The sequence below is a fragment of the Gymnoscopelus braueri genome, assembly GCF_963280865.1.
Source record: "Gymnoscopelus braueri genome assembly, chromosome: 7".
In the NCBI taxonomy this organism is placed as follows: domain Eukaryota; kingdom Metazoa; phylum Chordata; class Actinopteri; order Myctophiformes; family Myctophidae; genus Gymnoscopelus; species Gymnoscopelus braueri.
The window spans coordinates 8,077,838-8,100,639 of record NC_137608.1 but is presented as its reverse complement, the minus strand read 5'-3'; the positions used below and the strand labels follow the sequence as shown (position 1 = coordinate 8,100,639).

The 22,802-nt window shown below is 40.7% G+C and overlaps 2 protein-coding genes across 2 annotated transcripts; both read left to right on the top strand.

Moving 5' to 3' along the window:
- Positions 1–318: 318 nt before the first annotated feature.
- On the top strand, positions 319–17,638 carry LOC308089345 (C-C motif chemokine 4 homolog). Its single transcript, XM_080434016.1, has 3 exons — positions 319–508; positions 15,792–15,906; positions 17,064–17,638. The coding sequence occupies exons 1-3, from the start codon at positions 442–444 to the stop codon at positions 17,287–17,289; spliced, it is 408 nt and encodes a 135-aa protein (XP_080290142.1). The 5' UTR covers positions 319–441; the 3' UTR covers positions 17,290–17,638.
- Positions 17,639–19,351: 1,713 nt separating this feature from the next.
- LOC308089344 (uncharacterized protein) lies at positions 19,352–22,327 on the top strand. The gene is made up of 3 exons (XM_080434015.1): positions 19,352–19,587; positions 19,990–20,104; positions 21,090–22,327. The coding sequence occupies exons 1-3, from the start codon at positions 19,521–19,523 to the stop codon at positions 21,736–21,738; spliced, it is 831 nt and encodes a 276-aa protein (XP_080290141.1). The 5' UTR covers positions 19,352–19,520; the 3' UTR covers positions 21,739–22,327.
- Positions 22,328–22,802: the final 475 nt, after the last annotated feature.

Here is a 22,802-nt window from a genome sequence, read left to right as displayed (position 1 = left end):
GGAGTATAACGTATGCAACATTGGACATAAGTAAATATATCTCAAAATTGTACTACTGAGTAACGGTGCTTGAGTACTTGTGGTGTGGGGGGTCTTTTTCTGTAGAATCTTCCACTCTCACATCTACACACTCACAGTTTCCTCTCCACCGCGTGGTCACATCTAATAGTGTGTGTGTATGTGTGTGTGTGTGTGTGTGTGTGTGTGTGTGTGTGTGTGTGTGTGTGTGTGTGCGTGTGTGTGATGGAGTGAAGAGGACGGGCTAGACTCTTATAAGACCAGAGAGCTGAACGTTGACAGTCACAATTGTCACAAGGATCTTCAGCTACTGTTTAATTCACTAGAATTTTCAGTGAACGTTCTTTAATTACAAACAGTGTTTTCAGTGTTGATATACTGGTCTTGACTGGTTTCCACAGCAGTGATCCTACATCCATAGAGATGAAGCTCAGTCTGGTGTCGTCCACCATCCTCATCCTCGCCGCATGCCTGGACTCCGTCTCTACAAGTGAGTTTTACACTAATGTGTTCTAGACACACTACAGCCAGCTTGTTTGCAACTCCTCCTACTGTGTACTTTACGGTGAAATCTGAGGCTTATTAATTCCTTTCAACCACTTATTATTTATTACATATTTTTTGCTCGTATTTCACAAGGAGACACGTTGAGAGCTTTTAGATCTGCTATTTTCGCCGTACAACACCATCATAGCCGCAATTTTAAAAAAGTGTTTAAAATTTCAATGTACAGATTATTTATTGTTTGATATTATACTGTTTAGACCAGTGGTTACCAACCTTTTCAGTCTGCGACCCCCAAAATAATCATATTTGAACTGGGGACCCCCCCAAAATCATGCGGGGACCCCTCTGGGGGTCCGGACCCCCAGGTTTAGACTGATGCTAGGTTCTTGGTTTACCTGTGATTCTAGTTTACTGAGGCATTAAACTGTCTCTCTGCATTTATGTATGTGTTTACCTTGCTTACTGTAAGTCACTCTGGATAAAGAGTGTCTGATAAATATATGACCTATACATTGTAAATTGTAAAATCTCTCTCTCTCTCTCTCTCTCTCTCTCTCTCTCTCTCTCTCTCTCTCTCTCTCTCTCTCTCTCTGACCCTTTGCAGCTCATGGACCTGTGGTCAGCTGTTGTCTCCAGTTGTCCAACACCAAGGTCCGTGCGGAACGGATACAAGACTACTATGTTCAGCAAGAAGGACTATGTCCCATCTACGCTATAGTGTAAGAGTCCCTTTAGAACAACCTCATATCACAGCTAATTCATTCTTATGCATACTTAACAAATGGCATGCATATTTCACAAATTGTGGACTTGTGGACCTTAACCCATTTAGACCTGAGGCCAATTCTAAAAATGCCTTCTAAATCCTGACCTAAGTTTTCTTAAAAACTTCAAATATTTATTCAAAAATTACAACAAAATGATGTTGCTATACACTGTACATAAATATAGCAACAACAATCCCAGATTGAAAGATAAAAACAACAAAAGGGGTTTCTGTACAAAATTGGTTAAGCCTAACCCAAACCCTACCCTAACTTAAACCAAACTAGCTTTGCCTAAGCTTACCTAAAATGTATTAATTCAAGTTAAAAGGTGCTGTAAAGCTCTATATTGTGATAGGAAACATTGCAGCACATTTTTAATTGCTACAGAAATCCTAATTTTATGTTATGAATGCAGGTTCAACACCTTGTCAGGGAAGAGGATCTGCTCCGACCCAAACAACGACTGGGCCAAAAGAACCATGAACAAGGTGGACAAGAAGAAACAAGCTAACGCAGGGGGGCTGCCAACAACTGCTGCACCTAAGACCCTCAACGCTGGGGGTCTAGCAACGTCTGAACCACCTAAGACAATCAACTCTGGGGGGCTGGTAACACCTGCAATACTTAAGAAGTCGCAGAGAGGGGAAAGACAAAATGGACAAAGGGGGTTGGGGAGGAAGAGGAGTAGGAAAGGGGGGAAGGGTAAAGGGAAGAAAGGCAGAAGGACCAGCAGGGTAACAAACTAAAGAGTGTGTGTAAAACATGGCTAGAGAGAGAAGAATAGTTCTCAACTCACCACAGCTCACCCAACTTATATGATGTTACATGTCGTCGATGGCAGGTGGATGGCATGTCCAAAACTGTTCCTTTTTTATTATTATTATTTTAAAAACGTGAAAAAGGTTAAAGTAGACAATCTACAATCACACGTGTGCTTGTAGATGCTGTTTTCACTACTTTTGTGTGACACTCTTGTATGATGAAGTAGGGCTTTAATTTACAAAACAAAACATAATTTGAAACTTGGAGATATGAGGTTTCTGCCTGGTGCTGATCTGCTGAAAGCTCGAAATCCTGAAAAGTAACAGTTTTGGACATATGAGGTTTCAACCCGACAGACTAGATGTCATAATGAATGTACATTTCTATCCTGACATCACAAAACAACATGCAGAGACTGTTTGAGGTGTTGTTCCCTGATGAGATTATTTATGTTTGTATCATGTGTTTGTAAATGAAAATCTTATTTTTTATAAACTATATGTGTGCACTTTGTGTTGGGAACCGTACATGTTGACATTTTCTAATGTATATAATCAATAAAAAATATGTTATATCAGAAATTGTATTGTACTGTCTGTCGGTTTGATACATGCTGCTCTGGAATGTTTTCTTCTCTTCTACATTGATTCTCTAGGTCAGGCTATAGACGTGATTACTATAGTATTTTGAACAAGTGGTTCTCAAATATAATCATTTCAAGGACCTTCAAATTGATATGTATTTTGGCCACGGACCCCCATTAGAAACTATTTGGTGCCAGAGACCTAGCCTGGGATCCAGCCTGCTTCGCTACGTTCGGCGGACTTTTTTTTCACATGAGAGAAGATTTGTCACAATGTGTCAATATTGAGCGAAAAAAGCTCGATTAAATAGGGGTTGTTCCTGATCCCTAGAACCCATCCAAAGACCCCTGGGGGTCCTGGGACCCAACTTTTAAAACCACTGTTTTAAACTGACGTTAAGCCCAGATTTATGCATCTTTTAACTTTGTATGCTGACTAAACCGTCACTGTGTCCAATTTCTGTACTGTGTATACAGTAGCATGGAATTTGTACGATTCATGGCAGTATATATAACAGTATTATGCATCAATGGTTATTAAACTGTGGGTCGAGGCCCACACTCTGCACTGTGCTGTGCCGTGGTGTGCCTTGTGACAACCATATTGCAATATATACTGCAGTACAAAAAGTTATTATTTATTGATTTATTTAATTAATATAATATGTTGTGTACACTCATTTCCCAATAACAACACTAAGAAAATATATATTAACCACTAAGCCTTTTGACTATGCCACAAGAAATGTGAAGTCAAAAATATTATGTAATCAATGCAATTTTCCTTATGATTAATACTATGTATTATGTGTCATACTGTATCTGAATGTTACATTAATCACCCATCAAACCATTGAGACACGCCTTTGTGTTCTTAGAAGAGACAAAGTGACTGGATGTACCCTGACATCCGTGTTGCCATGTCTGCTTATTATAAGCGACTTTGGGCTTGTTTTTCTTTAAAGTTGCTTGTAAATATTGGTAGTTGAGGGTTGCGGTTTTGTGGGCTTGTTTCTAAAGTGTAGCTGTTTATTTGGGGCTTGTTTCAAAGTGTAGTTGCATATTTTGACTTATTGCTTCCTAATGTTGTTTAAACCAGTGGTTCTCAAACAATTTCATCGCAACGCGTTGTGAGCTTGTGGATCGGCTATTTTCAAATAGCCACTGCATATAGGTTTAAAGTGCTCATGCGGCCTACGTATAGTCGCTTCTATTGGGCTTGTTTTCATAGACCTGGTTGCTTATTTCTCTCACACAATCTGGCAACACTGCCTGACATTGAGGTCAGGTTATCTTCCACAAGCTGCTCACATTAAAGCTGAGAAAAACACGTCTACAGTGACCAACTGTTGACCTTTCTTTTCCTTTGACGATTAATTACTATCATTTTAAGCTTAAACATGGGAAATAAAAAAGGGCAATTTTCTGGACTTTTAAAGGCCTTATAAAAAAGCTCCAACTTAACTTGTAGTCCTTATTCTGTGAAATATTATTGTGAAGCATGAATGTACAATACGTCTTATTTGGTCAAAGTTCTACAGAACCTTCTGAGAGACACATCTGTCAGTGTGTCTGTCTGTTTTCTGCACAACCTTCCACCTTCTAGCCTATACACTCAGTTTCCTCCCCACAGTGCGTGCGCGCGCGCTGTGGCGATTAGCGGTGCATCGCCACTACCCCTCCCTGACTTATTATAATGTGTCAGTTCATTCACGTGATGACGGTGGCCAGCCACACTGGCTTTTATGAATGGAGTGACGTCACTCTACCTGCGTGAGGAAAGTTGGCGTCTTGTCTGAGTGACGAGAGGACTGGCTGCCCGACTGCCGCCGTTCGTTTGTTTGTTTGTTTTATTCACAATTAGTTTTTGTCGCGTTGCTCGGGATGGAGGATACAGAAATAGAGGATCACACGGAGAGGACGCAGTACTCGGGGATCACTTTGATCGCGGGAGTAAACTAGAGCCCGATTTTTGGGTCCGATGCCGATACCGATACCGATTGTGGAGATTCTGGACCACCGATTGCCGATGTTTTTGACCGATATTTTGTAATGAAATAAAATGATAAAAAATAATTTTCAAAAACTTCTTAACTTCAAAACTTTGTTTTTTTTATTAAAGTGTCAGAATTGAAGATTGAGAACATTTAAATAAAATGCAATCACATTAATACAAATAAACATAAATAATGTTTTGGCACATAAAAAGGCTTAAAGGGCAAGACCACTTTGGTAGAGGTTTGGGTTGTGTAGTTACCTTGCCATTATGTAACTCCAAAGGTGGACAAGAAATCAAAAATAATTGCTTTATTGATTAGAAATTGATAATTCAAAATATGCTCCTCATTGACTTACATTGTACGGTAAAACAGCTCTCAAAGTCACTCTTTTAGCACATAAACGAACACAAACAAAGCTGATTCAGAGAATATAGAACATCACCAAACCCAGTACTGTTTGTTTTTTTAATAAAAATGTCAACTTCCTGTTGATTTTACTATTTGAAGATCCGGATCCGCGGATCCAGTCCGGGTTTTCTTCTAAATAAAAATAGCAAAATCAACAGGAAGCTAACATTTTTATTTAAAAAAAAAAACAGTACTGGGTTTGGTGATGTTCTATATTGTCACTCTGAAGTCTGAATCAACTTTGTTTCCGTCCATTTACGTGCTAAAAGAGTGACTTTGAGAGCTGTTTCAGTGTACAATGTGAGTCAATGAGGAGCATATTTTGAATTATCAATTTCTAATCAATGGAGCTATTATTTTTGATTTCTTGTAGGTAACTACACAACCAAACCTCTAACAAAGTGGTCTTGCCCTTTAAGGATGAAATCAAATCAAATCAAAACATAAACATGTTGCCTTGGTTTCAATATGCAATGCACCCTGACTCTTTACAGCATAGAGTGTAAACTAACTACACATGTGGCAAAATCCTTTATATAAGTTATAAAACTATCTGTAAACTTGCAATATGTTTGCATTCTCTGCAACTCTGCAGCATTGACCTGCTATTTTTAAGTTGAATGAAAACACACAAAACCCTGCTATTTTAGCAGTCTGGCAGCTGGGGCACCATTAACAGTTCTCAGTCTCTATACAAATAAACATAAATCATGTTTTGGCACATAAAAAGGCTTAAGGATGAAATCAAATGAAATCAAAAACATAAACATGTTGCCTTGGTTTCAATATGCAATGCACCCTGACTCTTTACGGTATAGAGTGTAAACAAACTACACATGTGGCAAAATCAGTCTGGCAGCTGGGGCACCATTAACAGTTCTCAGTCTCTACTAAGCTGCATTACAAAATAATAAGTTTGTTGAAGAAACAAAACATGTTGCTGTTTGCCAGCTCAGGTCAACTATTCTTTATCTCAAATGAACTAGTACTGCCACTCAAGCAGTGGCAGATTATAATACAGGAAACAGAGCTTTTCAGCATTGTGACCTAGAAGTGAGCTTCTCTTTGCATCATAAATGCCCCCAACTGTGCTGAACACCCTCTCGCTGGGAACTGATGAGGGTGGTGCAGAGAGGTATCGCCTGGCCATCTTTGACAGTGTTTTGTACTGACCACTGTTCTGTTTCCACCATTCAAGGGGGTTGCCACTTTTCAATCTCATCACCAGTGCCTCTGGCTGAAGCTGGCTCTGTTTCTGAAGACATTACACTGGCATAAAGGTCTTCCAGAACCTCTTCCACCCTTGATCTTTTTGGGTCTCCTCCATCTGTATTGCCTTCTGCCTCTGTGGAGTTTTCTGCCTCTGGACTGTCTGCGCTTTGGCTGTCCATGTCCGACTCCTCCATGAGCCATGCTTTGGCTTTGCTAAGCACCACATCTGATGAGAAGGGACGGTTCTTGTAGCGAGGGTCAAGGAAGCACGCCAACACCACTTCTTTTGTTTTCTCTGCTTTTTCAAACCGCTGTGTTAAGCTCTTCGCATGGTGCTCCTTAGGGTCTGAATGCCCCTGGTATTTGGTCCCTCTGGCTGAAGCAGCCGCTTCAGCACAGCCAGACTAGGAATGATACATGAAGCAGAGGCCTCTGATTTGCTCATTTCCAAGGTGATTTCTTCAAATGGAGTCAAAGTGTCAACCAGCTTTGAGACAAGGTCCCACTCTTCAGCACTTGGATTTGTGAAGTGCCCAAACTCAGCCGAGTAAACTGTGAGTGCACGATTTTGCTCCCACATCCTTTTGATCATGTGGAGGGACGAATTCCACCGAGTTGGTACTGATTGCAGTATGGAGTGTTGTTCAACGCCAAGTTCAAATTGAATTTTGTGAAGCCTTTGCTTGGCGAGCACTGAATGATTGAAGTGTGTGGCACACCGCTTCAGCCTTGCAAGAAGATCCACAACCATTCTCTGTGCTTCAAGGCCATCATTGATGACCAGCTGCAGAGTGTGAGCACAGCAGCTCCAATCAGGGACTTCGATTAGTTGCATGCCTTTAATCATGTTGGACCCACTGTCCCTCAGCACCAGTAGCACACGCTCCTTCTCTATACCCCAATACTAAATAATTAGAACATCTTTTTAGAATTTTTTTTTTTTTTTTTTAAGTATTTTTTTTTTTTTTTTTTTCAGGACGTTTTTAAACGTCTTTGGCAGGCAACAGCTAATTTCTCAAAGACGTTTATAAACGTCTTTGGCAGTTATAGAGTTAATTCGCTAGGTGTGAGTCAGGAGCCTTTGAAAACTTTGAGGTGCGAATTTAAGGTAGTTTTAAATCTATGCATGTGCCTGCGTGTGCTCCTGGTCAAATAGGTTCCGGCACGGCGTGCAAGGCCGTCCAGTGAGCATTGCACCCCTGCCGGTGGTCAGCTGTTGTGACCAGTGGTCCTCCACCAGGGTCCATGCTGACCGAATACAAGGCTACTACGTCCAGCATTCAGGACCATGTCCCGTTCGTGCCATAGTGTAAGTGTTCTCTGCAACTCAGGCCTGTACAACCTGATATTTGCACACACCCCTGTTTTACTGCTTTTATAGATTTTTTCCCCCCATAGTCTTAGCCTTTTTTTGGTGTGTTTTTCCTATTAAAGGTGATTTTATTGTTGTTGTTTTTCCCTCCCCCCATGTAAAGCATCTTTGGGTACTTAGAAAAGGGCGATATAAAATGTATATATTATTATTATTATTTTATAGTTAATTCAAACTTAATACCTTTTCTGCATGATATTGTACAAATCAATTGCAGGCCTTGTGGTTTTCAAAATTAAACCCTAACTTAAACCACACTAGCTTTGTCTAACCCTAACCCCTGCAGAAACATTAATGAAGGCACATTTGTAATGAAATAGTTAATGTGTTCTGCACCGTCTGCATTTTGTACAGTTCCATAACTAATACACTATTCATTTACAGGTAGTTTGCTTATTCCATATAGGAGATACAATATACAAAACATATAACATATAAACACAACACACTTTAGCCACATGCAGTCCAGATAAATAAAGTGTGCCTTGCAAAAAAAACTGCAGAACAATTATGAACAATTATATCTATTATTTTCCCAATTTTGTTTAATATTTATTTCATGAAGGGGTTAGGGTCTTGTTTAAATTATATCATGATTTTATTCATCACAATTAAAAATGAACCCTTTTAGTCCATTTTAATCATATATCACAAACCCCCTTTTTTGAAAAATACACTAGTTCAATATTCAAAAAACAAATGTGACTATTATTAGTATCACCAGCTGAGTCATCTGAATGATAAGTTAGGTTAGAAGATTGATTTTGGTGCATTATTACTTTTTGTATAATGTCAGATTGAACAAAAACGTTACATGGGGTTTGTCAACTACAATATTTACCATAGATAATAAACCCAACAAAAACATCTCACACAGTCAAATGCGGTGGATATGGATATAACTCATAGATCCCAAACTTAATTGAAAATCACATTGTCCTCCCCAATTTCATGGCTAGGGAACAATCACATTGAGAGAGAAGCTGATAAACAGCTAAAAGACACACACATCCCAGACCTAGGCTGGGTGATGGATCAAAAGAAGTTAAACAGTATATAAGAATGCAACATCTGTACATTGCTGCTCCCACACCCAAACCACACGTTTACTTTAGTAACGTTTCGAGCCACCAGGTCTGAGGAAGAGCCTGGAGCCTTTTATTCTTATAGGGAACAATCACAGCCACATTTCCATCAAAAATTCACCTCAGAAATACACACATTCATTAAAACTACATCAATGAAAGTTGATAGTACTCATTTTGCCTTACTGAATTCCATTGCAGGTTCAAAACCTCGTCAGGGAAGAGGATCTGCTCGGACCCAGACAACGCATGGACCAAAAGCACCATGAAGAAGGTGGACGCGAGGAACCCACCCAATGCTGGAGGGCTGCCAACAACTGCTGCACCTAAGACCATCAATGCTGAGGGGCTGGGAACATCTGCACCTAACACCATCAATGCTGAGGGGCTGGGAACATCTGCACCTAACACCATCAATGCTGAGGGGCTGGGAACATCTGCACCACCTAACAACATCAATGTTGAGCGGCTGGGAACATCTGCACCACCTAACACCGTCAATGCTGAGCGGCTGGGAACATCTGCACCACCTAACACCATCAATGCTGAGCGGCTGGGAACATCTGCACCACCTAACACCATCAATGCTGAGCGGCTGGGAACATCTGCACCACCTAACACCATCAATGCTGAGCGGCGGATAACATCTGCTGCACCTAAGACCATCAATGCTGGATGGTCTTATTATTCGGCGCGCCTCCGCACAAGTGGAGCTTACTATGAAACCGTGCTCGGCTTGTGTGTGTGTGTGTGTCCGTCTGTCTGTGTGCAGTATTGTGTGCACTGCCTGCACTTCCTGTGTGCAGCCGCCAGAGTGCGCCAGAGTGCACTACAGTGTGGCTGAAATCCGCCTACCCCTGGGTGACTAATTACACTCCTCTGAGAGAAATATAGCAGCTACAGTAAAAAGTGGGCCAAGTGGGCCAATCACAGTGCAGGAAACTAATACTAATGAGGTGTCCCAACCTCACTTATAGGGGCGGCTACACCGCCCAAAAATATATTTTAACCACTAAGCCTTTTGACTATGACACAGGCTATGACACGACTATGACACGTAGGCTATCGGGACCACACACACAGACAAGGAGCACCCTGCACTAGAATGAGTGAGAAGAAGAGCAGAGGGAGGGGGCAGAATTGGATGAGAAATAAGAGTATTGATTGAGTAATAAGGTGAAGCCAGGGTGATTCTCGGGGGCAATACGGGAAAGAGCCTGGCAATAACATTTTGTTCTCCTCTGTGGCCCGCTGGGACAACAGAGGAGAACGAACGTTGGCAATAATAACCCAATCATAATTAGAGACAGTGAGAATGAGATAATGGAAAATAACTAGCCTACTAATGAGAGGAGGAAGTGGGAAATCACGAAATATATATATGGATTGGAGATAGGGAGAGCTAGAACACACACACACACACACATTACACACTCTGCTAAAACAGAGACATGACACATACACACACACACACACACCCACCCACCCACCCACCCACCCACCCACACACACACACACACACACACACACACACACACACACACACACACACACACACACACACACACACACACACACACACACACACACATATATACAGCACTAGTTGCTGAAACATACAAACAAAGCACAATAGAGGCAAACAGGAAATAGTGTTTTAGAGAATGGAAAAATTAGAGTGTATGCGTAGCTGAAATTTTGAAAAAAGCGGACAAAGTACTGGCATTGTGGAACAATTGCTGTGATGTTGTGAGATTGTTCGAAAGAAATTATATTAATTAACTCATTCACTGCCAGAATTTTTTTTTTTTGCGTTTGCCCACTGCCAGAGATTTTTCATTGAAAAAAAAAATACTCAGGAGCCGAGATACAAAATCTTTAAGTTTTAAGTTAACAAGGAAGTGGATGGGAGTCTAGATCTTCGAATAATCATATCTCCTTGGTCTTTGGGTCAAATTTAAAAAAAAGATAATAGAAAAAAACAAAAACAAAAAAAAAGTAGTTTTAGTCGTTCTTGGCAGACAGGGCTTAAGGGACAGAAGTCGTTTTAGTCATTCTAGGCAGGGAATGAGTTAAATGGATGGTTGGTGGAAATTTTAGAACAACGTAACACATAAAAAGTAATTAGGAGACAAATGGTATGTGTGACTGAGGTTACCGGAAATTTTTGAAAAATAAAGCTGATAAAGTAGGCTACTGGCATTGTGGAACAATTGCTGTGATTTGGTGAGAATGTTGGAGAGAAATGGTAGTTAAGTAAATGGATGTTTTTGTCGGAAAGATTGAACGGAATAGAGACATAAAATAGTGGTCTAGGCCGGAGGTGTGTTTGAATGGGATGGCGGATTTAAGTCGAAAATGCTTAAGCGATTAAAAAACTAGCTAATGCTGTGAAAATAAAGCAATGTGATTACATCGACCACACTAGCATGGACAAGACACACACACACACACACACACACACACACACACACACACACACACACACACACACACACACACACACACACACACACACACACATTACACACTCTGCTAAAACAGAGACACGCACATAGCTGCTAACACACACACACACACACACACACACACACACACACACACACACACACACACACACACACACACACACACACACACACACACACAAACCACAACACAAACTGTCACCAAAATCGAACTGGTTAAGTGTGATAGGGAAGGTTGAGAAAAATAGATAACACATACACGCACAAAGACACTTTACCCATGTACCTGCAAAAGATACATACACTGCTGCTAAAGAAAAGGGCAGAAAAATACATGGAAAATGTAAAAGAAATATAAAAAATGGCGGACATAACCCTAAAACAAAATGTTATTTTTTCTGTGTCCACATGGCCGAGGTCAAAGAAAAGGAGGAGCGAGGAGGAGGGTTTACGTTTTTTGGGGAAAAGCTAGAGACATGGGATACGTTTATTTTTACGATTTTTGGGAAGAGCTAGACACATGGCATACAGTACGTTTATTTTTACGTATTCACGATTTTTCTCTTTTTAAATTTTATTTTATTTTTAATTTTGTTTCATTCTATTTTTATAAGAGAATGGACAAGCAACCAGAGAAAAAGAAGCTAGCATCGTCATTAAAGACAAAGAAGAAAACAAGGTTGGAGAACAAGAAAAAATTTTCCGTGATTAAAGGCAAAGAAGATAGGTCAGTGGTCCAGAGAACGGCTCAGGCAATACTGACAGAAGAATACCCAATGTTGCAAAAAGTACTGCAGGAGACTAATAACAAATGGGCGAAGAGAACAAAAGAAAAGGCCACAATCTGGCCACCAGAGGGAACGTTTGACATCAATGTGTGCAAACAAATGCACACGTTAATCAGAAATCACAAGATGGAAAATAACGGGAAGAAAAGAGAAGAGAAGAGGGTGAAAGAACTTGCGATCCCTAAAATGTACCAGGAGAAAGGACAGGAGCTCGCTGACAATCTCCTAGCGTGCTGAAGAACGGTCAAGAAAAAGACAAGCGCACCACCGAAATATCAAGTTCAAGCTCCAGTCTTTGAGAAAATCACAGTGTGTGGAAACTATGAATATGAGAGGGAGGATGAAGAATCAAATGCTCCATCAAGAAGAACACTGAGATCAGGCACGCTGTATCCAAACACAGATACAAGCCCAAAGAAAAAGAAGCAAGCAGGATATGAACAGGCTGTGGATAGATAGATGCAATAGATTTTGCAAAAAAAATATATATATATTTTGATTAATTTATTTATTTTTGATAATAAATCGGTAAAATCAGGCAAAAATGAGAATTAAATAACATAACCCTAACCTAACCCTAACCCTAAAACTGAAATAAAGTAAAAGAAGAAGCACTTTGAAACTGAAGATGATGGCCAATGTTGATGATAATTGATAACAAAATATATATATATATATATATATATATATATATATATATATATTAAAACAATTAAATAAGCCGCCCCTGCAACGTTTCCTTTTTGCCACACATATACACTTCATGGAGTACATGAAGTGTATTGTACCGAATTAACCAAATTAAAGTAATAAAAAACGGAAATAAAAGGGGAATAACCGCGAAAAACCGCGAAATAAAAGGGGAATAACCGCGAAAAATCGCGCGGGTGCAAACTGGTCACACATGTGACCAGTAGGGTTCCCAAAGCGAATCCAGGCCATTTCCACCACTGGGGACCAGTTATAATCAAAGGAGAGCGTTTCGATTACACACCATTTTCCGCTGGAGACATGGACAGTCTGCTATCAAAAATCCCAAACATATTCGAAGGAGCCCATAAATTCATACAAGCATTTGAGGAATGGACCGTACAATACATCTTGAGTGTTGGCGACATAACATGTGTTCTTTGTCGCGCTCTAGGACGACATGAGATGGAAGATTTACTTCAAGGGACGACGATGTGTCACACGGTTGATACACAGCAAGAGACGCAGACCTGTTCAACAACTATCGGCAATCACTGTGGCAAGAAATGAGGAGAAGATACCCTGCTCGGATAAGACAGCAGGGGTCTACATCCAGAGAATACAGAAAGACTGGAGACTGGAGATGGGAACGGATCCAGAAAATGACCACGGAATGAGAACACTGTTCCGGGAGGCAGTTCTGAGAGGCCTTCCTAATCAAGTGCGCTCATCGCTGAATGATTACGTGGGGATCACTGTCATGGCTTTTATCATGTTTTGCGACCATGTGGCACATGTCCTGGAAAAATACAGAAATGATGAAGCAAGATTGATGGAAAACGATAAAGCACAAACCAGAAAACTGACCCAGATGCGAATCCAGACAGCGAAAAACGAATAAGAAGCAAGGAAGTGGTGTGTTGAAGTAACAGAAGGGACAAAGCTCCAGAGGAAGGACGATCATCTGAGTCCGGTGTTCCAGCAGAAAGAACTTCAACAACCACAGAAAAAAATAAGAAATTGGAACCTTCCCAAGACATGAAACCTTTTGAAGATATTCACATTCCACTAAGTCAAAGTCAACGAAAGAGTGTAAACCAGCAGATGCAACGACACTCCCGAGGGAAGAACAACAATCGATGAGACTCCAGATAAGCAACCATCGATGACCAGTGTTCCAGAGAACCCAACCACGTCCCAGGGGCCATGGAGTGTTCCAGAGAATCCAACCATGTCCCAGGCGCCATGGAGAGGGAGAGGCAGAGGCAGACCCAGGGGGGCCAGAGACCACAATCATATAAAATGGTAAGAAAGGAGGAAGAGAAATTTATAAAAAACACACGCAATAAAAAACCTTTTCTACATAATAATACAAAGACTGTTGAATGATTCTTTCCGAGCATAGGTGATTCCCAACTCAGACTGCTTGGTCAGCTGTTTCAACAGGAATTGCAATTGCAAAACAACAGTTTTGTGTTTGTTATTTTAGTTTGTTTTTTGTGGGGTCCGAATCCTGGGAGAGACTGCTTGTGGTTTGGGCCAGAAAGGACTCTGAAGACAAATTAGGGGACCGGAAATAGAGAAAGAATCAGAATGTGTTTTAATAAAAGACAGATAGAAAATGTTGTAACACAATATGTAAGGTGTTCCAAACATATTACTAAGACATGTTATTTCTCTCTTTTCATGTCCATAATGGCGGAGTTCCGGCTGGAACTATCTCCCGCAGAAAATGGACAACTTGGCTGTGTGTTTTCTAAGCACAAATGGACAGGGACAGTGCCAAAGGAGTACGGTGCAACATAGTTGCAGAGGAAGGATTTGGGTACGATCGGTACCAGAAAGAACTGTCACTGTGAAAGTTTTCGAACTGTCGCGCTTCTTGCACTATGGAATTATTGCACTATAAAATGGATTATGGAAAGAAGACCACTATTAGCATTAGGCGGGAAGACAATCATCAATCAAGCAGGCTAAGAAAAATGATGATGATGATCATGAATGTATTAACGTTTGTTTCATTAATAATGTTTTATTAATTGTATCTCAACAGTAATAAACAGTTGAGATACAAGGTGAAGATTTTTTGTGAAAGATTTTACGAACTCTATTAAAGGGGAATTTTGGACTAAAGTTTTCTTACCTAATAGCTTTTTTTTTTTTTTAAATTGGTGAGATCTGACGTTCATAGTGACAGAACACTGTGCAACCAAAAAAAAACAAAAAAAAAAAACAGAAGTCTCGCTAGACGAGATTGAAATCTCGAGATTTCAATCTCGTCTAGCGAGACTTCTGTTTTTTGTTTTTTTGTTTTTTGGGGGGGGACAGTGTTCTGTCACTATGAACGTCAGATCTCAAAAAAAAAAAAGCTATTAAAATATGTGATCTAACCTAAGGCCTATCCGCGCACCTTTTAAGCTGTGGTGGCTCAGGGGTGGAGTTATGAAAATGTTCTACTGTACCATTCATCCTAAGATATCATAACGTCATAGAAAAGGTAAGAAAACTTTAGTCCAAAATTCTCCTTTAAGAGAGGAACCACCAAAGTTGAATGAACACCAGGTCAGGAGGATTTCATAAAAGCAGAAAGAGAACTAACTAGAAAAAGTGCTCCTTTGAGCACAGGTCTCCGCCAGGTCAGGTAGGTTATTGTCGCCTCCTGGTGGCGCTATAATAGGCCACTATAATAGGCCACATACTCTCTCGCCACGCCTTTCGGCCTGGCGGAGACAATTATATTAACCAAATGTACTAGTAACATGTTTAGAAAGAGCTCAATCCTTTCTGAGTCGACAATCCAAAGACCTTGAAAAGTAACCCTGAAACCCAGTGCCTTAATATAAAGAGTCAAGACACTCCGTGAACCTGTTTTTTCCAAAATACAAATGTTCAAAATGTTGCATTGCCAAACAGCAGATCTAAAAGCCCACAATGCATCACAAGGTGACGCATTGTGAGCTATAGCAGATCTGCTACAGAATTTTCACTGTGCAATGCTATCATATCACAAGATCTTAAAAAGGGCTTAAGTGGTTATAGCCTACAGTACATTCTCTCTCTCTCTCTCTCTCTCTCTCTCTCTCTCTCTCTCTCTCTCTCTCTCTCTCTCTCTCTCTCTCTGACCCATGCAGCTCATGGACCGGTGGTCAGCTGTTGTGACCAGTGGTCCTCCACCAGGGTCCATGCTGACCGAATACAAGGCTACTACGTCCAGCGTTCAGGACCATGTCCCGTCCGTGCCATAGTGTACGTGTTCCCTGCAACTAAGGCCTGTACAACCTGATATTTGCACACACCGCTGCTTTACTGTTCCACTGTTTTTATAAATTTCTTTCCCCCATAGTCTTAGCCTTTTTTTGGTGTGTTTTTTCTGAAATTGATTTTATTTTGTTTTTGTTTTTGTTTTTGTTTTTGTTTTTGTTTGTGTTTGTTTATTTTGTATTATTATTATTATTATTATTATTATTATTATTATTATTATTATTATTATTATTATTATTATTATTATTGTTATTGTTATTATATTATAGTTAATTTAAACTTAAAGACGGGGTGCCGTGATTTTCAGTGATTTTCCCCCCCTAAAACATAATCATCAGGTATTATGGTTATACTAGGATGAAGATTTTTTTCAAAAAAGTGTACAGAAATTGTTAAAATTATGTTTTTATGTGGACACGCCTCCAGTTCATTAAGTATACCTGGTTCTCACCTTAGCACCTCCTCCACCACCTTAGCACCACCCACCTGTCCTAGTCCCTCCTCCTCCTCATGCCCACACCTGTTGTGTTATGATAATGAGGGGGAGGGTATATTTTTACTTTGTCACTAAAGGGCTGTTTTTCTATTGGCACGTTTGACCCTCAAGGTTTCAGCCTCCAGGTAGAAACTCAAAATAGTCAGAGAAGACATAAAACACCATAAAAACACCACCAGGGGGCTTAATGAAGTTCTATCAACCTCATAGACACATGAAAAACAGAAAAGTGCAAAACCATGGCACCACCTCTTTAATACCTTTTGCGCATGATACAAATCAATAGCATGGATGTAGCTCATGAATCCCAAACTTCATTGAAAATCACACTTTCCTCCCCAATTTCATGCATGGCTAGGTAACAATCACATTGAGAGAGAGGCTGATAAACAGCTAAAAGACACACACATCCCAGACCTAGGCTGGGTGATGGATCAAAAGAAGTTAAACAGTATATAAGAATTAAAAAATCTGCACATTGCTCCCAGGTGCAAGTTTACTTCAGGAACGTTTCGAGCCACCAGGTTTGAGGAAGAGCCTGGAGCCTTTTATTCTTATATACTAGGGAACAAGGCAGAATTCCATAAAAAAAAATCACCTCATTCATTTGATGGGACTCATTTGACCTTACTGAATTACATTGCAGGTTCAACACCTCGTCAGGGAAGAGGATCTGCTCCGACCCAGACAACGCGTGGACCAAAAGCACCATGAAGAAGGTGGACGCGAGGAACCGACCCAATGCTGGGGGCCTGCCAACAACTGCACCACCTAATACCATAAACACTGGGGGGCTGATAACATCTGCACCACCTAAGACCACCGATGCTGACCATCAACGCTTTGGGGCTAGCAACATCTGCACCACCTAAGACCACCAATGCTGGGGGTCTGATAATAATAATAATAATGAATTGCATTTTTATGGCACTTTTCTAAGTACTCAAAGCACTTTACAATGGTTCATTCATTCATACAGGGAGGGGACATTGGGAGGTGAAGCGGCGAACAGTCAACACCAGCGTCCTCACTCTTCCCACATTAATAGTGGTAAGCTAGTGCCGACCGACTCATTGGAGGCCATGTAGGGTTCAGTGTCTTGCCCAAGGACACTTCGAGATGTGGACAGGAGGAGCCGGGATTCGAACCACCGACCCACGGATCATTGGATGACCTGCACGACCTCCTGAGCCACAGCCGCCCTGATAACATCTGCACCACCTATAAGAACATCAATGCTGGCGGGTCAGCAACACGCATGAGAATATGCAGAGAGTGGGAAGACAGAATGGAAGAAGGGGGTTCAGGGGAGGTGATAGAAAAGGTGTTTGGGGTAAAGGGAAGGATCAGGGTAAAAGATGAGGGGAGAGTGAACAATATTTTTTTCAGCTCGATCATGAACCTTGTGTTCCAATGGATCAATGTGGTAATTTAGTCACACTTTCAACTTGGTGTAAAAAATAATAATAAAGGGAGAACAAATAATGGATGCAATGTGCAAGAGTACTGTGTTGTGCAAAGAGCATTAACAATGTTTACAAAAGATACCTGATTAATACATTGTATTATGTTTCATACTGTATCTGAATGTTACATTAATCACCCATCAAACCATTGAGACTCCTTTGTGTTCTTAGAAGAGACGAAGTGACTGGATGTACCCTGACATCCGTGTTAACATGTCTGCTTATTATTAGCGACTTTGAGCTTGTTTTTCTGTAAAGTTGCATGTAAATATTGGCAGTTGAGGGTTGCATTTTTTTGTGCTTGTTTCTAAAGTGTAGCTGTTTATTTGGGCTTGTTTCTAAAGTGTAGCTGTTTATTTGGGCTTGTTTCTAAAGTGTAGCTGTTTATTTGGGCTTGTTTCTAAAGTGTAGCTGTTTATTTGGGCTTGTTTCTAAAGTTAGTTGCTTATTGCTTCCTGATGTTGTTTAAACCAGTGGTTCTCGAACAATTTCATGTCAAGCAAGGACCCCCAAATTAATATGAATTTGTCCACGGACCCCCCATCTAAACATATTTTGTTCCAGGGACCCCCTACCAGATTTGTGTTGTTAAAATGTTTCAATAAATATCCCAAATTGTTACCTTTTTTTCAAGATTATTTTGAAAATAGCAGATCTACAAGCTCACAACGCGTCGTATCGTGACGTGTTGTGAGCTTGTGGATCGGCTGTTTTCAAATAGCCGCTGCATATAGGTTTAAAGTGCTCATGCGGCCTACGTATAGTCGCTTCTATTGGGCTTGTTTTCATAGACCTGGTTGCTTATTTCTCTCACACAATCTGGCAACACTGCCTGACATTGAGGTCAGGTTATCTTCCACAAGCTGCTCACATTAAAGCTGAGAAAAACACGTCCACAGTGACCAACTGTTGACCTTTCTTTTCCCTTGGCGATTAATTACTATCATTTTAAGCTTAAACATGGGCCATTTTCTGGACTTTTAAGGCCTTATAAAAAAGCTCCAACTTAACTTGTAGTCCTTCTGCCGTGAAATATTATTGTGAAGCATGAATGTACAATACGTCTTATTTGGTCAAAGTTCTACAGAAACTTCTGAGAGACACATCTGTCAGTGTGTCTGTCTGTTTTCTGCACAACCTTCCACCTTCTACACACTCAGTTTCCTCCCCACAGTGTGGCACAATGTGTGTGTGTTTGCGTGTGTGTGTGTTTGTGTGCATGCGTGCGTGCATGCGTATTGTGAGCGTGTGTGTGTGCGTGTGTGTGTCTGTGTGCGTGTGCGTGCGTGCGTGTGCATGCATGCATGCATGCGTGCATATGTATTGTGCGTGCGTGTGTGTGTGTGTGTGCGTGCGCGTGCGCCTATGTGTATGTGTGTGTGTGCGTGCGTGTGATTGAGTGAAGAGGAAGGACCTGACTCGTATAAGACCACAGAGCAAAACGTTGACAGTCACAATGTAAAGAGGAAATGCAGCGACTGTCTCATCACTAGGACCATTACATCTTCTGTGTCAGTATTAGTTTTGGTCACAAACAATTTTGTTTTAATTTAGTGTGAGCTGCTCAGCCTGTGTTGGAACTGGTCTAGACTGGTGGTTACTGGTTTCTACAGCAGTGATCCTACATCCATACAGAGATGAAGGTCAGTCTGGTGTCGGCCACCATCCTCATCCTCGCCGCATGCCTGGACTTCGTCTCTACAAGTGAGTTTTAATACTAATGTGTTTTGGACACACACTACACACAACACACTACACACTACACACTACTCACTACTCACTACAGCCAGCTTGTTTTCAACTACTCCTACTCTGAAATCTGAGGCATATTAATCACTTTCAACATGGCAACACTATTTTTCCAAAATACAAATGTTCAAAATGTTGCATTGCCAAACAGCAGATCTGAAAGCCCACAACGCATCACAAGGTGACGCATTGTGAGCTATAGCAGATCTGCTATTTTCGCTGTGCAACGCCATCATATCACAAGATCATAAAAAGGGCTTAAGTAGTTATACCTCTCCCTCTCTCTCTCTCTCTCTCTCTCTCTCTCTCTCTCTCTCTCTCTCTCTCTCTCTCTCTCTCTCTCTCTCTCACATGCAGCTCATGGACCGGTGGTCAGCTGTTGTCTCCAGTGGTCCTCCACCAGGGTCCATGCTGACCGAATACAAGGCTACTACGTCCAGCGTTCAGGACCATGTCCCGTCCGTGCCATAGTGTAAGTGTTCTCTGCAAGTCAGGCCTGTACAACCTGATATTTGCGCACACCCCTTTTTACTGCTTTTATTGATCCCCCCCCCCCCCATAGTCTTAGCCTTTTTTTGGTGTGTTTTTCCTATTGAAGTTGATTTTATTTTGTTGTTTTTTCCTCCCCCCATGTAAAGCATCTGTGGTACTTAGAAGAGTTCTATATACAATTTAGATATTATTATTATTATTATTATTATTACTATTATTATTATTATTACCCATATTATATTATAGTTAATTCAAACTTAATACCTTTTGTGCATGATATTGTACAAATCAATTGCAGGCCTTGTGATTTTCAAACTAAACCTTAACTTAAAACACACTATCTTTGTCTAAGATAGACCCCAGCAGAAACATTAATGAAGGCACATTTGTAATGAAACCGTGTATGTGTTCTGCACCGTCTGCATTTTGTACAGTTCCATAACTAATACACTATTCATTTACAGGTAGTTTGCTTATTCCATATAGGAGATACAATATACAAAAAATATAACATATAAACACAACACACTTTAGCCACATGCACTCCAGATAAATGAAATGTATGCATTGCTAAAAAAAAAAAAATACAAATAAATTTACATTTTGAACTTTGAACTGCAAAACTATTATAAAAGATCAATATTATTTTCTCAATTTTGTTTATATTTTTTCATGAAGGGGTTAGGGTTTTGTTTAAATTATATCATGATTTTATTCATCACAATAAAAAATGAACCCTTTAGATGTCCGTTTTGATCATATACCACAAACCCCCTTTTTTGAAAAATACACTATAGTTCAATATTCAAAAAACAAATGTCGACATTTTGAGACACCAGGTCTGAGGAAGAGCCTGGAGCATTTTAATTCTTATTTACTAGAGAACAATCACAGCCAAAATTCCATTAAAAAATCACCTCATTCATTTGATGGGACTCATTTGACCTTACTGAATTCCATTGCAGGTTCAACACCTCGTCAGGCAAGAGGATCTGCTCCGACCCAGACAACGCGTGGGTCAAAAGCACCATGAAGAAGGTGGACGCAAGGAACCCACCCAATGCTGGGGGGCTGCCAACAACTGCACCACCACCTAAGACCACCAATGCTGGGGGGCTGGCAACATCTGCACCACCTAAGACCACCAATGCTGGGGGGCTGGCAACATCTGCACCACCTAAGACCACCAATGGTGGGGGGCTGGGGACATCTGCACCACCTAAGACCACCAATGCTGGATGGCTGGCAACATCTGCACCACCTAAGACCACCAATGCTGGGGGGCTGGCAACATCTCCACCACCTAAGACCACCAATGCTGGATGGCTGGCAACATCTGCACCACCTAAGACCACCAATGGTGGGGGGCTGGGGACATCTGCACCACCTAAGACCACCAATGCTGGGGGGCTGGGGACATCTGCACCACCTAAGACCACCAATGCTGCGGGGCTGGGAACATCTGGACCACCTAAGACCCTCGATGCTGGGGGGTCAGCAACATGCATGAGAATATGCAGAGAGTGGGAAGACAGAATGGAAGAAGGGGGTTCAGGGGAGGTGATAGAAAAGGTGTTTGGGGTAAAGGGGAGGATGGCAGAAGGATCAGGGTAAAAGATGAGGGGAGAGTGAACACTATGTTTTTTCAGCTCGATCATGAACCTTGTGTTCCAATGGATCAATGTAGTTATTTAGTCACACTTTCAACTTGGTGTTAAATATAACTGTTAGGAACTCTTAAGGTTCTAGGGGTAGAGAGAATAATTATTATGTAACATAACATAGTGAAATAAAATAACTGGGTACATATAGGGTGTTGAACATGTGGCGTATAATAAATAAAGGGAGAACAAATAATGGATGTAATGTGCAAGAGTACTGTGTTGTGCAAAGAGCATTAGCAATGTTTACAAAAGGTCACAAAGACAAAGCTACAACCAATGGACAAAAAAAAGCCAACAACAACAGGCAGCTATAAAACAAGAGTGAGACAGAGTGACTAACTATAGCTGGGGGTACAAATAGAAAAGCCTGCGTGTGGTTGGACCATGCATGATTTTTTTTATCTATTATGCTTATGGCAGACCATTTTAAATGTCTAAACATAACCATACTAACAGGGCCTAACCCTAACAGAACTCAACTCTCACATTGTTTTATCTTCAGTATAGGCCTACAGTACCTCAATGTCAACCCACTAGGCGAGTCGACGTGTGATTAAAATTTGTTTTTTAATATATATATATATATATTATATATATATTATATATATTAATATATTAAAATGATTTCAAGACACTCTGACACTGAAGCCTGATTTATTGCTGAAATATAGCCGATCTACTGGCTCACAATGCTTGTAGATCGGATATTTTTGTTCATGGACCTGAGACCTTGTCTGATGCAACATGTCGTCACGTTCATGTAAAGTGTACAGTAGTTGCTTATTTGGGCTTGCTTCAGTTTAACCCTATGTGCGCCGGCCTTTTGAAAATAGCCGATCTACAAGCTCACAACATGTCACGATGCGCTGTGGGCTTGTAGATTCGCTATATATTTTTAAAACCTTGAAAAGAATGTGGAATATTTTTGAAACATTTTAAAACATAATTCTTGTACGGGGTCCCTGGCACAACATATTTTCAGATGCCAAATACATATTAATTCAGGGGGTTCTC

What these genes read in the sequence shown, in the direction of transcription:
- LOC308089344 (XM_080434015.1), top strand. Translation starts at nt 19,521, where the DNA reads ATGAAGGTCAGTCTGGTGTCGGCCACCATCCTCATCCTCGCCGCATGC. An exon ending in CCTGGACTTCGTCTCTACAA is followed by an intron (nt 19,588 to 19,989) that starts GTGAGTTTTAAT and finishes TCTCACATGCAG; the next exon opens with CTCATGGACCGGTGGTCAGC. An exon ending in TGTCCCGTCCGTGCCATAGT is followed by an intron (nt 20,105 to 21,089) that starts GTAAGTGTTCTC and finishes ATTCCATTGCAG; the next exon opens with GTTCAACACCTCGTCAGGCA.
- LOC308089345 (XM_080434016.1), top strand. Translation starts at nt 442, where the DNA reads ATGAAGCTCAGTCTGGTGTCGTCCACCATCCTCATCCTCGCCGCATGC. An exon ending in CCTGGACTCCGTCTCTACAA is followed by an intron (nt 509 to 15,791) that starts GTGAGTTTTACA and finishes TGACCCATGCAG; the next exon opens with CTCATGGACCGGTGGTCAGC. An exon ending in TGTCCCGTCCGTGCCATAGT is followed by an intron (nt 15,907 to 17,063) that starts GTACGTGTTCCC and finishes ATTACATTGCAG; the next exon opens with GTTCAACACCTCGTCAGGGA.